The sequence below is a fragment of the Ixodes scapularis genome, unplaced genomic scaffold, assembly GCF_016920785.2.
Source record: "Ixodes scapularis isolate PalLabHiFi unplaced genomic scaffold, ASM1692078v2 PGA_scaffold1__304_contigs__length_218370807, whole genome shotgun sequence".
Classification (NCBI taxonomy): domain Eukaryota; kingdom Metazoa; phylum Arthropoda; class Arachnida; order Ixodida; family Ixodidae; genus Ixodes; species Ixodes scapularis.
Window position 1 is genome coordinate 6470253 of NW_024609846.1, and position 16970 is coordinate 6487222.

Below are 16970 nucleotides of genomic sequence, written 5' to 3' on the forward strand. Positions count from 1 at the left end.
ACCGTGCTATAAAAGGCAGAACCCCGCGTCGCTTCCTATCACTAACACCTGTGACAGCTGCTAAACACACACTACTTCACTTCAAGAAGTTTCACTCAAGCACCTGGGTCAGCACGAAACACTGATCACTTCGGCGAAACGATTAGTCGAGTTAGGCGAGACAGGCGGGAGCAGAGACTTTGGTGGCCATGAAAAGAATGGCGAAGCTTTTGTGTGTTATGGTATGAATCCAAACGGAAGTGCCCGTCTTGGAGACCTTTTGTCAAGAATAATAACTCTCATTACATGGGTTCTTTTTAAACGTAAAAATATGCCGCTCAAAAGGAAATTTCAACGTATCACAAATGTTTACCACCCAATGTCTAAGCTCTCCATTACAAGCTTAGCAACTGAGAAGAGTTGCTATCATACATCACTACGTGACGTATAGCAGCCGCTCCGTGACGTATAATATCAACTTTGTTGAGCGCGATTTAAAACGGACGAAATAACCTCAACCTAAAATCAGCCTCACGCAATAAATATTGCCTTAAAAATTTTGTTTTCGCGGAAAACTTGTTTTGTTATTTGCTCGTCCCAATTAGGCTGTTTAAAAAACACTTTTTTTTTTTTTTTTTTTGCAGGTACCCGTTAAGTCTTTTGTTGTACCCCCCTAACGAGGGTCAGGGAGGTTCAAGGAAATAAATAAAATACATTCTGCGGCATATATTCCTTACGTTTGTGAAACCGAATACTTCTTTCTTAATGTATATTTAAAATCTATACGCCGGATCAGTTTTGTGTGAAAACCGTCGAACATAAAACTAGAGGGGGTTTGAATAGACCAAACCTAATTTATAGCCCTCCAAATATATACTATTGATTCAGAACAAGTCTACCAATATGTCGCCATCTTTAATCAAGGTAGATGTAACATCGATTCTTTATTAGAATATTATAAAAACAAGTGGCATTCACGCCATGGGTTTTTATTTAAACACACGACCTCAGACGAAATGGCAGTACACCCGTGCAACCGCCGGTGCGCTTGACTTCCTTCTGGTTTCTTAAGTTGCCTCTGTGCCTGTATCACTTTCCTCTTCAGTAGTTTTATCGTTCTCTTTTTCTTTCCCTTCTTCTGTCCCTTCTTCTCCTTTACCTTCGCTTTCCCCCTCATTTCCTTCCTTTCCTTCTTCCTCCTCCTTATTCTCCTCCTCCTTTGGCCCGCCTTCGTTTTGCTCCTCTTTATTTTTATCCTCTTTAATTGTCTCTTCCGTTTGTTCCTCTTCATTTTCATCCTCTTTGGTTGTCTCGTCTTCCTTTTGTCCGTCTTCATTCTTGTCCTCTTTAGTTTTCTCCTCTTCCTTTTGCTTTTCCTCTTTGTTTTCTGGATTCTTATTTTCCTTATCCTTCTTATATATAGGGTCCTCTGGATGATAGCATGTTTTGTCTTTGCACTTGCTTGTCAGCTGAGTGTTGTACTGGGAAAAAAAAGATAAATGAACTTTTTTTTTAAAACCTTCATTCGGAAGGCCTTTAAACTTTTTCCAAAAATATTTAACAGTCAAAGCCGTCCGGAAAATAGCGCTACTTCAAATTCAATAATTGCAAATTGTTTATAAGTAATCGCAGTAGCCGGTCTAATTGTCTTTTAGAATCATTTCCATTATTTCGCTTATAAAAATAAACTTTTATGATGCAAATACAAAAAAAAAATTACCTTTTAGATAACGTTATTTACCGCGTTGTACATCCCGGCAAGATAGATAGAGATGTGAAAATCGCATAACTGACTACATACAATCTGCTATTTAACAGCATAAATCTGTGTCTTATTCGCAGATGCTAATTGCAATCGGCTATCTGTAGCCCGTGATTGAAAGGGCTATAGTCTGTGTTAAATTGCCAGCTTTTTTTTTTTTTTTTTTTCTGAGATTGCACTTGTTTTGCGAAAAGGCTATAACATTTTCTTTCGAATGTTTTGCTTATGCTTGTTAGCATTCTCCCGTTCCTGTGACTACGGCAAGAACTTCTAATTTATAGCATTTTCACTTAATTTGTAACCAGGAAACTAGACGAAAAACAACGAAAAGTCGTGGACGAGAACCCATCAGATGATGCAGTCCTAAAAAGACTCAGCTGCGTAGCTGGCTTCCGTTAGCTCACGTAGCATTGTTAATGCTACGTTTTGTGTTGTGTTAGCCATCACGGTAACACGAAACTTCCTTCAGTATTATCGCTTTAGTGTGCGCATACCAGCTTTTTTTTTTTTACTATTTTGAACAAATATATTTTGAGTAACAGAGCACACATTGATGGTATCTTTATTATACACCATTGAGGAGTTCGCGCTATTTTTGAGCAACTAATAACGGCAATATTCGCATAAGCGGAGCATTGTATATACAAGATGGCTGTCCCTCGCCGGATAGTTTTAACTTTCACCTTTCGCTTCGAGGTCGAACCATGCCGCCGCCAAGCGCCCTAAATTGTAAACATTCAGAAGTATCGATACCTCGGCGTCGTCTGCTGCGGGCGTACGCTGGTTTTGGATGGAACCAGTGGGCATAAGTAAAGACAACCGACCGTTAGAATATATAAGAAATGACACCAGCGGTCGGGTGTCTTCTTTTATATTCTTCCTCCCTTGCTATATTCAGCTGTTTCCACCCGAAATTAATAATCAACCAGCTCAGCTCATTCCACTCGCACGTTCAGAAGCACGGATTTCGACGAGGAAAGCCCGTTCATTTGCAGCTGAGTTGCACTGTTTTTATTAAATGATTCTTGTTTTCGTTTGTTTTTGTTTTTTCGTTTGCTGAAAGATGTATTGTATAGTTATTAGTTTCGGATGCTTGGAAACTAAGCAAAGCGATAAATATTAAGTCTGATGCTTCCATGATCCTTTTACTGTGGCTTGTAAAACCGTGGGTCCTACACGTTTTTTTTTTTATATCGCACAAGCCGTATCTTGCATCACATAATACATGTTTATTGGAGCGGAGGCCAAATCAAAAATATCCCGAGTGTTTGCCACCCTTTAAAATGACTAGTAAATAAAATAATTCGTTATTTTACTGACCTCCGGGCATATTATAAGAAACAAAAAAACGGGGGATGTTCTAATATTTTACTCTTGAATTCGACTCGAATGATGATTCAAGGAACATTTAATTCGAGTTTCGGATTCCTTGTAACAAAACTTTCGAATACTTCGATGCAGTGTACTGCTGGCAAAAATTCTGGTTCATTCACGGTGTTGATATGAGGTAATAGTCCCACACGCCCATGTGTAATCTTGATCAAGTGTACTGAAAAGTCGTGACTAGCATATAATTTCTGCAGAATGTAGCTCTCCTCATTTGCTGCTCGAACGAAGTACTCATGCTTTAACCTTCTTGGATGCTCTCGACGAAAAGGAGTAACCGAAAGTCGCCATTTGAATTAAACTATTTTACGTCACCTGAAGTAACCACTGTGCTCTATTAACCTACTGTCAGTTGTTAGGTCCATAATATGAGAAATTGTTTTCGAAATACAAAAGGCAAGGATAAGTGAACTGGTCTATTGTGCTAACCTGTCACTCCCCGCGGTGTCGAGCGATGTGCTATGTTTGGGGACATGTGGCGCAAGACGTCACCAAGTTAAAACTGTTGAGCCTTGATCCCTCTATTCATCCTGCACGTTGCGTATCCTCACGCGGATAGATCGACCCATCCGGGAGATGCGTCATAGATTTGTCGTACAGGTGTGATTAATAACTGGCTTCTTCTTCGTGCCGCCTCACGTGGTTCTGTGTGTCTTCCACAAAAAGAAACACAAAAGACTTTGTTTTTCATGTTTTTGTTTTTTTAATACGAGAGCATTTTTTCATCGCTCCCCCTAAATTGTTCTTTTATCCATAAGATAAAATTCGTGTGCAGGCACGGGAGAGGGATAAGAGCATAAATTGAGAAGGAACATATTTCCGAAGGTCCCACAAGGAAAACTGATCCCAGGACTTTAGGATTTTGGGCACGACGCTCACCCATTGTTCCAAGGGAAAAATTGGTGAAGCGATAGCTATCAGGCGCCGTTCTCTTCTCCTTACCGCGCATAGGCGGATTCTAAGGTGAGGCGATCACTCGCTGTACCGCAGTCTTGAGAATGCTCCGCAAGGGGAAGGAGCGCACTAAGGAGACAGCTAAGCAGTAAGAGTGACGTGCAGGGTATAACCATCTTTTGATGAATGCAGATGTGGAACCTTTTATGCATAGTTTTCTGCTTTAGCTATCGTCTCAAATAAATCAGCGTAACATAGCCTTCAAAAAGGCAAGCTGTGCTTTCACGTTTCGACGATGCCCTCATCGAAACACCAAGAAACGCGGACCCGTTTTTAGTTGTGCGAGCATTGCGAATAAACCGAGTGCAATTCGACACTCAACTTTTTGGCCGCAATTCGACACTACTTGATTTTAAATCTATTCGAATTGAAATACATACGTATACGTACATATCATATGCAGCCCGATTTGTAACCTGACTCGGGGTCCTACCAAAACGCCAAGTCTACAGCGCGGGCGCGCGCGCCCACGCCCACGCACACGCACACGCGCACGCACACGCGCACACACGCGCGCACACACACACGCACAGGCACGCACACGCACACACACACGCACAGGCACGCACGCACACAGTCTCTGGAGACTTTCCGTGAGTGTCGTTTTGCTTTCTGCAGTTATAGGTGTTTTTTATGTCTTGTAATATCCACTAGCTTGTTTACGTCCTGACTTTCTTTTCAGAATTATAAACATGGGAAACCTTTGTAGAAGTGAATTAATTTGTGGCAAATTATTATTAGGAGCGAGTGAATATTCGAAACTTCGAATACAAATCGAATATTATAAATTTACTGCTCACGTTTGATTGAATTTGATTGCTTTTTTGAGCAATCGAATTGCCACAAACGTCCCAAAGTAATCGATTCTTCGGGAATATATTCGAAAGCACTGGTTCTGCTTTCGGCTTTGGTGAGCGATGTAACCTTGTTCACGTTTGCCGGTATTCCCTGGTTACACACCGCGGGATCAGTCAAGGATGGTTGAAAAAGCTCATTTGACATCGGCTTTTTGAATTGCAATTGGTTTACCACTCCCCTGTGATGTGCGGTGCTGACAAAGGAATTGTGGCGCGAGGAATAGCAAAGGTAGGACGAGAAGTGCATGAAGTGGACGGGTTTCGGTGGACTCCGTATGTCATCGACGTTTTGGCAACGTGAAAAACGGCGGAACCGAGCTCGAAACGTGAATTTCCCCACCTGCGGGAGAGCCCGGCTTCAGCAATAAATACGGCTCTTGAAACTCTCGAGTTATGTTTTATTTCGCCGCTCAACGTGCCCCAAAATCAACAACTTGTAACGGGTGCGAAGCGGATCATTGCTTTTCTAACGACTGCTCCTGTCCAGGCACTGGCGGCCCGCCAGTGGTGCGAGGTATTTGCCAGTCCGAAAAATAGGCCAAATATTTCGCATAAAGACCAGCAATATGCGTCACGTCCTGGCTTCCTCGTTAAGCCTTATAGTGAGCTTGATTCACTTGATTTTGAGCCGCCATATTGCGATGTAGACGAGTTGAGGAACTTTGCTCCCCAGTTTGTTGGGACTAACGTTGCTCCATTTCTTAGGGAAGATACGGGACAAGAGCGTTCCTCCTTTATGAAGGAATATATATAGAGAGAGAGAGATTTTCGTTTCTAAGCTTGAAGGATGCGCCTCATAGTGCGTATGATACCAGTGACTTGCTTCCACTTGAGACAACCATTGTGTCATGGAGCGCGCAAATAATTCCGTCGAAAGACTGAGCTTGCCTATATACACCGTACATTTTTTGTTTACCTAAACGCAGTTATCTTACTTCCACAATAAAATGTATCTGACTTCAAGCCGTCACCAGCGCTTTCATTGTTAGCTTAGGATCTCATAAATATGATCTCGCTTCGTCGGCTACATTAAAATATCGCAAGTTGTGAATAAAAATTGTGAGCGGATGAGAGGAGGAAATTCAGTGCAAATTCAAAACTACATTTAGCCTTAATTATGGTGATCACGCCTCGCTCCATTGCACGTATGAACAAACCTTTGCAGTGTAGGTAATACTTCTCGCTGCAAAGAAAATATAGGATACAGAGTTGAATTTATTGGAGACGATCATTTTTTTGGTATCAACGTGTTTCAGCTGGAGTTATTTAAGCGAGAAAGGGAGTGCAACATTTTACTGTTATTTTATTTTCGACACCCGTAAATATATGTGAATAGGAGGGTAGTTGGCATGTTCTCTTTCATTAGAGTTAATATGGTCATAGATTATGATTTATCCGCGTTCAGAGCCGTCTAATCATATTAATAGAAACTTACCTGGCATGGCGTACCATCCTTATAGTACTTTTCTACATAGTTGTTGCTTCCTTTTTCAGGTTCGCAATAGTAATTGCAGCCTGGTACGGGTGTGCTCTGAAGGAAAGAAAAATAGCTAAAATGATTCTCAATACAAAATTAAAAACTTTTGTGTCTATGTACATACAGCCGGACGTTAGTCAGCCCCAAGGGGCGTCTGGTGTCTCAGCTGTAGATGAGCAATTAAGCCAGTGCAGTGCAACTCACATTCGACGACATAATCCTCCAGTCAATTCTGCTGGCACCGTAGCGATTCCACTTTGTCAGCGGTTTTACGCTGCTATTTGGGGCAGGTACACCAGGTGTCGCCTCTGACAGCGTACCAGGGGTGCTGGTTCGCAGATACTCGAAGCCGACATCAAGACCCCTTCTATCGCCACGCAAGAACAAGGTATTTTGAAAGCCTTATAAGACAAACAGGCTTCCAATGTAGATATCTCCTAGAAGTGTGGGATTTACGGTTCGTTCGCCAACAAAATGGGTGTTTTGGGTGTTTTAATTTTTCGTTGTCAGTTGCCAGCCTTTAACAGGTTGAACGGGCGATCTGTCTTTATCTGCAACAGGTGCTCTGTTAAAACGCCGCTCCGATTAGTAAAAACACCATTTTGAGGACGTCTTTTCAATACTTTTTCAGTCTACTAATGGTTTTATAACATCAGTTCTATGCTGTTTTCCCCGACCACAGAATGTGACTGTCAAGTTGCATCTTCAACGTTGAGGACGTAGATGAATAAAGTTGGACGCTTCAGGCCATTCTATCAGAGGGGAAGGGACCCAGTATCTCAATTAGTTGGAGTTGAAAAAAAAAATAATTATCGCGAAACTGTTTTTCTGGAATGGAGTCGAAATGAAATGGGGGGGGGGGGGGGGGGGGGGAAGCTCATTGCGCAACAATAAAGTGTAGATACTGCAATCATACTTTAAGACTTCGGAAATAAAGGTCCTGCCAATTTTTATAACACTTAGACATACCGGGTTTTCGGCGTCCTTGTCCCTTTTCGTACAAGATCGGTCCTCTTCCTCCGTAGCGTTTTCTGCTGGAGCGCAGTTTACTAGAGGCAGCAGGGCTAGAAAGATTGTAAAAGAAGTTTCAACAGCTTTATTTTAGGCTTTAGGAGGAGGAGAAGAGGGGGAGGGAGGCGAGGAGCACGGGAAGAGTAGATGAGGAGGGAGGAAGAGAGGGTACGGATGAGGAGGAGGGGCATACCGTCCCCTCTGAACCCACACCCTTTTGAAGAGAAGGTTGTAGCGCTCTTCTCGTGACATCGCAAAGGAAGGCCATCGGGGGCGCGCGTCGAAGCGAAGGCAACACGCTTGGATCGACCGTCCTAACGCGCTTTTAGTCACAAACGCGTGTCTTATTAGCTAAAATGAAAGGTGCACATAGCAACGGGTCTAGAAAACAGTTTAGTACACGGGCGAAATATTACACCGCTAAATAATCGGTACGAAATGGCACGAAGTATGCGTATAAGACGTCTATAGAAAAATGTGATTGTTTTAACTCGAAAGCATTGAGTCACGCAATCATTGCCGTAGGATTGCATATTTTATACAGAAATACTTCGACAAAATGGCGAGACACCCAGTGATTGGGCACAGCAAAACAGATCAGAGTTAAAAACCAGGTAGACAGAGTCAACGCGGACACGGCAAGACAAGTGTCACTTGCAATCACGTGAGCGATGTCATCGCGTGCAGTCACTGAATCCTTCCATTATACCTCGACTACATGGCAAAATTAATGTAATTTCGATCGAATGATATTATAGGGTCGACAAATCAGCTTGCGGCGCTCGTATAATCACTCAACACTGTGAGCAGATCAAATATTATATCATTAAATGAAAATATATTAACTTTAACGTGTGGCAGGGGTGCTAAACTAACTACTTAGTCAACTATTTCACTTCTCCCTATGGGCTCGAGATGCCTTAGAACAAAATATAACTTATTTTGTATACAATAATACTTGTTACCTTAATACAGTTAAGGTCCAAGTATAAACACGGCATAGGCAATAAGATAACATTAGTATAAATAAACACATAACCACAAATAATGTACTTTCAATAATCACACAAGCTTGTTTTTCACCTTCCAGTGAAAAGTAGATTACCACGCATGTATACAAATGTCGACGGAACTACACACGTATAACAACAAAGAACAATATTTCATTCTATTACAAAAATGAAAAAAAGAAACGATTGCAGCATTTTGTTTGCGTCGTAGATAACCAAGAAAACCCGGAAATAAGTTGTATCTCACCTGTCGATCGTATCCATACGTCCCAGTATATCCGTGACGAAGACATTTAAACATGAACTATAAGAAGTCCCGCTCTGTTGAGAGAGAGGTCTATCGATAATCGACCAGAGTCATCGTTGACTAGTTGCCACACACGTCACTCGAACCGTAGCAGGACTGGTTCCACGAATCCACGTAAATGCCGTAGTATCACGCGAACACAAATAAACTACCCGAGACTGCGGTGACGACATAAATACGACGGGAAGGAAACAAGTTTAAAAAGTACCCCACACGAGAGCAGCGGCGACGAAAGGCTTAACGTTGTCAACCCATCTCTTGCTCGTATAGGCTCCCTGCGGCGATGACTGGATTTTTATTCGGCTCCGTTCCCTTCTGAAATGTCTCAGCGTTCCTTTTCAGACAGTCAGCAGCTCACACACCAAGTAAATTTACCAGAATCGGAGCCGGGATGAGAGATGATGTCTCATCGAAGCCGCTTCATTCGAAAATTGTGGGGAGCTGCGGGACTGCACGTAGTCCCGCGGTTACGGGGATACTCAAAAATATAAATTTGGTATTTTCATCCTCGGTAATTTCATAAATTTATAAAGTTTATAATTTTATTTCCTAATTTTATAAAATTATGTTTAAATTATATATATAATACATTGTACAAGACTGCGATTTTAAAAGGTATATTAATGTCGGATAAACGCGCACGAACGCCACCGCGCCGCTCCAGAATAAACATTTTTTTCTCGTCGATAGAAGATATTTTCCCACTTAGTTGCGCCATGGCCTCCCTTCCTCCGACATTGTGACGTAACCACTCGGAGCGCTACGGCCTTCTTCTCTACGAGGTGTTGTCTGTACCCTCCCCTCCTTCTCCTCAAGAGCTGCGCTCTGATTCGCCGTCACAGAGACTTGTAAACATCTCATTTCTTAAAAGCCTTTTCCGGCGTAATTAAAATGCGCAGTTGTCACGTGACATGACGTCACAGATGTTGGCGGCTGGCAATCCATCGACCAATGATCGGCATCGGTCATGATAGATTTATTCATCGATTAACAATAAACGATTATAGAAAATTTTATATCTGAATAGGATTGGCTGATTGGTCGCTCCTACGTGACGTATGAGCGAACTCTGACGTCATCATCACGTGACCAACCCTCTGGCGAATGACTCAGCTCATGATTGACAGGTCCCAAAATTTTGGGGCCGAAAACCGGGCCGTGGGAGTCGGGTATGGGGGGGGGGGGGGAGGGGGGGGGGGATTCGAACAAGTATCGATGTCAGAAACTGGATACCCCGATGTCGGAAACATATCAATATCGGAAACACATTTTGGATCGTAATCAGTTCCATCGTGCCCCATTATATACTTACTACTCTACGAGAATCATAATTTGTGCCGTTCAAAATAGCTTTCGTGCAGTGACATTACTGAGGGAAAAATCGGCAAGCTGGTAGCGTTATTTATTGCTACGATAGTGGTTCTGAAATGGAGGTCCGCAGACATTTTGGGGACCGCAAAGGCCTGCCTCAGCAGTCAAGCCCGACAATAAAAGTTTTCTATTTCTCAAATTTAGAAGAAACCTTCCGATTTCCGGGTGCGTTTTCTCGTGTTTATGTCAATGAGAGAAGACTAGCCCTTAATGATATTCATTTATTAAATCATTGTCGTAATCAACCTACACATTTCCCATCCTTTCACCACGAACGGGGCCCTCCACCATCTTTGCCAATACACAAGGAGTCCGCGAAACCTCGTTCGGTGAGAAAATCCGTACCTTCGAGACGACGACTATAAAAGTCGGAAGCGCAGTGTACGAAATCAATGATGTTATCAGTGAACGGAACGGAGTCCGAAGACGTTTGTATGTGCTGTGCATTTGTATGTTCCCGCTGTATGGGAGCTTTACTGTATCGTATCTCGTGGTACCCGAGGCGTGGTTGTGAGCAAATTAGAAATGTCTGAATCTCAACAGTAGAGAGAAAACATTTTTGTGGCTAATGAATTGCAAAGTACCCAACGCCACCTAGCCAAGTCATTTGCAATTACTCTGCCCGTGCCTGCCATCCGGTGGTTAAAATTTTAACCATTTTTTAGGCTTCGCGACATTTTTGGACTCTGCAATGAGCCAAGTATGCTGCTTTGAAGTAACTTTTTCGGGAACGACTTTTGGTTTCGCGAGTGGCTTACCACTCTCCTCTGACGTGCGGTGCTAACGAAGGAAATGTGTCGCTGACAATCGCAAATGCGAGACGTACGCGCAGCAGTCGGGTTTCGGCTGTCTCCGTTTAACATTGCAGTGCTGAACACGAAATTATCGAGTTACTGCGTTCGTAAAGCATTTCCTCGCCTGCGGGAGAAGCCGACAAGTGGCGCTCTATCGGAGGTAGTAGACAAGTAAATTTATTTTTGGATGCACTTTCTCTACATTATCAACTTTCTCTATATCAATAATAAGCAATGAAGGAAAGCATGCCAATCCGGAGGGTCGAGATATACTTTACCTAACGCCGCTGCCACCTGATCCCTTTTTGCCTAAACCGAGAGACATTGATGACTTCACCAAATAAGGTGCGCAGACCTTTGTTCTCTAGAATATGTTGGCCCGCTCCATAAGCAATCATCGCCTAAGCTAATACGATGAAGGTATCTGAAGTTTAGGATATATTTTCAGTCTCGTGATAGACTAAAATGCAATAGATTAAAATTGTTACAAAGACTTGTTAATCCAAAAATGAACTAATTTTTAGCGTTATGACCAATGTTAACTTATGTAATTCGTTCGTTACACTGTAATAAATCCTTAAATTGTAGTATAACGAATCTAATAATAACTTGAGAGGGCATTGTCACTTTATTGTCAAAGTTTCACGGCAACAGCCACAATGTCTGTTTTCGCCATCGAATGTACGGTATTGATCAATGTAAACATAAACGACAAAACGACGTCTGAAAGAAACCACGAGGCCTTGCCTCAAGATAAGAACTTTAACCAGAGTAACTCAGCATGCTTTTGGAACGAACTGTTTAGGTGACACCAATATCATCCGTTTAAAAATAATCGAGGCAGCTCCTGAGGCGGATTGGCACTATGAGTCATTGCTGCTTAAGTCCAGACCCAGCCGAGGCTTGAGCTAATAGGACAAATCAAGCAGCCTAAAAAGCAAGATTCACCGGGCCTTTTTTGTTTATGATTGGTTCACCGATAACAGCACACGTATACGAACATGACTAACACCGTGCTGGTGCCCTTTTGACGTTTTCTGATTGTTTCCGTCAGCTCGTAGCGTCAGCTGCGTCTTAACTTAAAGAGCCCCCGAAAAGAAAAACAAATGATTTTTTTTAACAATCCGGTTGGGACACGCGTGCCGAAAAATAATTTTGCCCGAAAAAAATTTAGAACAATATTGGCGACGCGAGTAGGAGATTTAGTTGGTAGTCACATCCCTTCCACTTGTTTTCTCTCTCCGCATTTCGGGCCCGTGGAGTCACCTTGAGCATTGAGCGGATGACCATTTCGTGACGTCGTGGACTTTCCGCGCAGAATTTCGAATAAGCCTCTCGCCTTCAATATTGCTTTAAAACACAATTTGGCGCTGAATTTATTTTTTGACACGCGTGTCCCAACCAGACAGTTAAAAAAAAAATTAAGTTTTTTTTTTTTCTTTTCAATGGTCCTTAAAGGCGAAATGAAATATAGGAAAAGCGCGGGAGCGAGGTATATTGGAGACGTTACCGAATCAGGAAAAGTAACATTCTCAATCACAGTGGCATCACACTGTCGTCCGCATGCTTTTACTCGAGCGAATTCCACTTCCGGTGTCGAGACGCGGTGGCAGCTGTCGCTCGGCTGGAGTGTTGTGTCCAATAGCGAACACGAGTAACAAACTATCGTTATTCGTTAATTCATCGAAACTAACGATGTACTGAAATTCGTAACGGTCCTGCAAATGTGATGACAGGTTGCTTTCGCCAGCGACAAGAATTAACAACCGTTATCTTTGCGTTACTTTTGATTTGATGTTGTTTTGGCAGCGATAAGCCACGGATACAAACCTCAATCACGATGAAACCGCAACGGAGCCACTCCATAGTGTTTATTATATTCCTTAATCATATTTGTAAAAAAATACATTTTTCTCAGCAATATTAAACTAACTAAAAAAAATATTATTTAAACGTAACGAGCAGCGTAATTTGATATACCATACCGTGAAATAGTTAAAAAACACTTTACACGGCAGTCATTTAAACAACTCATGGGAGCGTTACTGCGATGTTTCAAAAAAGAAATGCGTTACCAGTAAAGACATTACTTGTAACTGCTTGTTTATCGCTGGGTCGTGTCAGCCTACGTTCTTCAAGCCAAACTTATGGGAGTTTATGTGACAACTCAAACAATATTTGGCAGGCTCCAGGGAAGGACTGAGGATCGATTCTTTTGACGTGCAACCGAAATCTCGGCTACACGGCACCATTTCCGAATAAGCCTCCTTCACGCACGAAATACTACGGCCAAAATTCGGCGCTGGCCAACTGGGGATCGACCCGCAGGCAGTAAATTTGCCTTGGAGCTTCCAAGCCGGCATCCTATCTTCTCTAAAGCTTGATTTTAGTTCTGAGAAAAATAGTTTTAATCTGGAACAAAATCAGTTGTTAAGCACAATGCTGGTAATATGGACAGCTTTAACGCACTTCGTTACTGTTGAAAATTACCTGTTACAACAGCAATAATCAGGAAAGCTTGAATCTTCATGGTGACTTGTGGACGTCCTAGTGGCGTTTTTAGAAAGCATGTCCCCGTCCTTGACTTTTATATTGCACGAAAATTGCAAGAACGCAGTTGTCAATACACAACGTGAAATAAAAAGAATGGAGTATTGCCTGGATTTGATGTTTCCAAAATATATTTTGTTTCCGACAGCACTTTTCTCTTTAGTTTTCTTTTTCCTCTGGGTATCAAACATAAAGCATGACATATAAATTCACAAGAAAGACCTTGACATTGGTGAAGCTCTCTATATTGTTCCTCAGGTGTCCAACATGTCCAAGTTTAGAAAGAAACCTTTGATCTACCAGAAAGAGAATTCAGTGTGCTTTGCTTTTTCTAATACAGGATTATGGCTACGACGCACACGCCTCTCCACATCTCGAGCAATAAATATAGTAGAATTTCGTCCTCTCTACGCACTTACACATGCAAGCGACATTTACTTCTCCTTACCCCCCCCCCTCCCATAAAAACAATTCGATCGCAAGCAGGCATTTAAAGTCTGCAGCAGGCTTTATTGGTCCTTTGAAATTCGACCTGACTACCATTATCACAGGTAATAACAAATGTGTAGGTTTAAATATAAGGATAAACGTAGGCATACAGACACTTCTTAACCCGCTTTGCCATTACCAATGCTCCAAACTCTTGATCATACCTCATATCTCTGTGAAGTAAATTTATTGCGTACTTACGGAGAGCTTCAGGGTGGGAAAAGCGCAATCTGAAAAAGGGCACGAAGTCAGAAGTGAATAAAAAGAGCGCTGATTGTCAACTGAAGGCTCATTTCCCAAACAACCAAAAAGTTAAAAAAACGGAGGGAAAAAAATGTATAGATTTCGACTTACCTCTAAGGTTAGGCAGAAACCAACATCCAGACAGGTGTGGTGCCTTATGTTCACGCCCTATTCCACAAGGTCAAGTGTTTGGCTAACAAGTACAGAGTGAAAGATGTATTTTAGGTTACAGGCTTAAGTTCATGAAAATGAGCTTTAGCAAAACAACTAAAATAACAAAAATGCTCCGAAACACCATCGAGGAAGAAGGCGACATTTCTCTTCAAAACACCACTGGAGACACCGCGGTAGTTGTAATATAACAATATAAAAAATGTGTGCAATAAAGTGGCGCATGCATTCGAAATAGGTTGGCGCCTCAATTATGTGATCTGAATCGGGCAGCATGCGACAGAATAATCTAAACTAACCTAAACGACACAAGGATCAGAGGTACCTTCAGGTACGTGGGTGATTTCTTGGTACTATATGCCGCGGAGAATGGTGACCAGAAAAAAGGATACAGAGAAAAATTATGAGATGTTTTTTTAAGACAGTTGCCCGGATATAAAGTTCACACATGAATTCCCATAAACAATTCCGTAAAGTTTCTAGATCTTGCGATGGAATTTAAACAAGGACACGTTTACTGGAAATAAGAACCTCGGTCAACAAAGGGGTACCTTCCATTTACGTCTGGACACTCAAGAAAAATCAAGAAGGTGTTGCCAGCACAGCGCTAAACTGTCTCTGCCCTCAGCAACTCTTGTGAACACCAACGTTGTCCAAGCTTTTAAAAACAGATTTCCAGACTACGCAATCAAGATACCCGACAACTCACCTATGCCCCGTCCGTGAGAAGATATGCAAGAAATTGAAACACACAACGGCAGACTCCAAACCAAAAGAAAATACTCCAAAAAAGAACATCGTTTTACCATACATTCACGGGATTACCTACAAGATAAAAAAAACATCTCATTAAGACAGAACATTCAAGTACTTTGCCCAGCACCAAACAAAGCATGCTGTATTTGCAGAAAAGTTAACAAACCAACAACTTAGAGGAAAAGGTGCAGCACTTCAAAACAGAACACGATATGCCCAGGCCCAAACAGGAGTTGTCTATCACATTCCAGTTTGGTGCGCTAAATGTTACATTCGACAAACAGGCAGTTCCATAAACAACAGAATCAACCATTTTGGCAACAAACAAGTATCCGTTTGCAGCTAAGACGCTCGAGGCACTGGCCATCGAAAAACACGGGGTAGATAGTGTTAGCACCTCGTCCATAACTATACAAACCAAAGAAAACAGTGTTTGCGGTTTGCAACTCCCAGATCATTGTCCATCACAGTCCACAGCAAAGAAAAAAAAAACATTTGTGGTGTGCCACACCCATATAACTCGCACAAAGAACGGGTAAAGGTAAGCTTAATAATTTTCTTACGTAAATAATATTTAAAACTGATAGCTAATTTAGGTTATATGAACAGCTTGTAAAAAAAGATGATTGCACATGCGAAGAAACAAAGGACTCAAGCAAAGTTGTTTGTCAGCTAGTATCTAATGTCTTCTCCTTTCTACATCTATTAAGAGCCCTAGAACATCGTTTGTTCCTCTTCAAGCACTGCAACCTTTTTTCGGTGTTCGTGCAGCCATGAACACAAAACCTGGGAACATATCAACGAGGTTCTACTGTATTTAATGAAACATGACGACGTATGCGGTATGTCACATAGTATAGCATGGAAACAAGTATTTTTAGGAAACATAAGTGGTATAGCAATACCACATAGAAGACAAGGCTTGCTCCTTCCTCCTCTAATGCCATCACTAGTGGATTCACGCAGTGCTGCCTAGACTGCATCCAATGAGCACATCTTGCAGTGTCTCACGAGTCCAATGCTAGCAGATGGTAACGTCAGAAACCCTTTTCCCGCATATTGCCGTCATGCTTTAGCACGTTTTCCACTTGGGGCAGGTCAGGGATCCACGGACGATAACGTGATCCCAGCTCTCGTCTTTGAGCTGGTATCGGCAAGACACCTGACTCTGTAATTTACAATGGCTTTATTCAAATGTTGGTTCGTACGAATCATGGTTTTGGTCCTGGCAATTGCAAGAGCTGTGCCCCCAACTTTTGTAAAGGGACACCATGCTAGCGACAATCGTTTCAACTACTCGGTCACATGGTGTGCAATACCCAGCCTCCGTACGGGGCAGGAACAGGTAGTTGGATTGCTCAGGTAGCTGGTGGAGTATCAGACTGAAAATCGCAGACTCATCTTGTCAGCATGGTTTTCTTGTGTTCATTTTGACACTGTCTCCTCAGATTACGTGTAGAGAGGTCAGCTGTACAAAGATGCAATCTGGACAAAATTATATTAGAAAAGGTCATGGATGTCGCCAAGCATATCATGCCTTTTGATTAGGAAAATTAAAGCATGAGACTAAATGCAAATAAGCTCTCAGCTCAGCCTAAGTTCAATCTTGCTCCTTCGACCTATGTGCACTGGCACTCCTCTAAATAGACAAGGCCAGAGGTAGAGACAAGATTAAATCTCTGACACTTATAGTAGAACCTTGTTAGTTTAAAATCTGTGGGATTACAAAAAAATGTATGTATTAAGCAGGTTTTTGAATTGCCCGAAACAGAAAGAAAATGCTAAAATTAAATCGCAAAGCTTGCTTGTACAAGTTAAAAAAAACCTTATCATGAGACAATGACATGATTCCA

At 42.0% G+C, this 16970-nt stretch overlaps 1 protein-coding gene across 1 annotated transcript; it reads right to left on the reverse strand.

The window, feature by feature from the left end:
* Positions 1-1022: 1022 nt before the first annotated feature.
* Positions 1023-13438, reverse strand: LOC8024722 (cilia- and flagella-associated protein 251-like). The gene is made up of 4 exons (XM_042290478.1): positions 13399-13438; positions 7385-7509; positions 6374-6469; positions 1023-1460 (listed from the first exon to the last, which is right to left on the reverse strand). The coding sequence occupies exons 1-4, from the start codon at positions 13436-13438 to the stop codon at positions 1047-1049; spliced, it is 675 nt and encodes a 224-aa protein (XP_042146412.1). The 3' UTR covers positions 1023-1046.
* Between the last annotated feature and the right edge of the window lie 3532 nt (positions 13439-16970).

What these genes read in the sequence shown, in the direction of transcription:
- LOC8024722 (XM_042290478.1), bottom strand. Translation starts at nt 13,438, where the DNA reads ATGAAGATTCAAGCTTTCCTGATTATTGCTGTTGTAACAG. An exon ending in GATTATTGCTGTTGTAACAG is followed by an intron (nt 7,510 to 13,398) that starts GTAATTTTCAAC and finishes CCTAAAATAAAG; the next exon opens with CTGTTGAAACTTCTTTTACA. An exon ending in ACAAGGACGCCGAAAACCCG is followed by an intron (nt 6,470 to 7,384) that starts GTATGTCTAAGT and finishes TCTTTCCTTCAG; the next exon opens with AGCACACCCGTACCAGGCTG.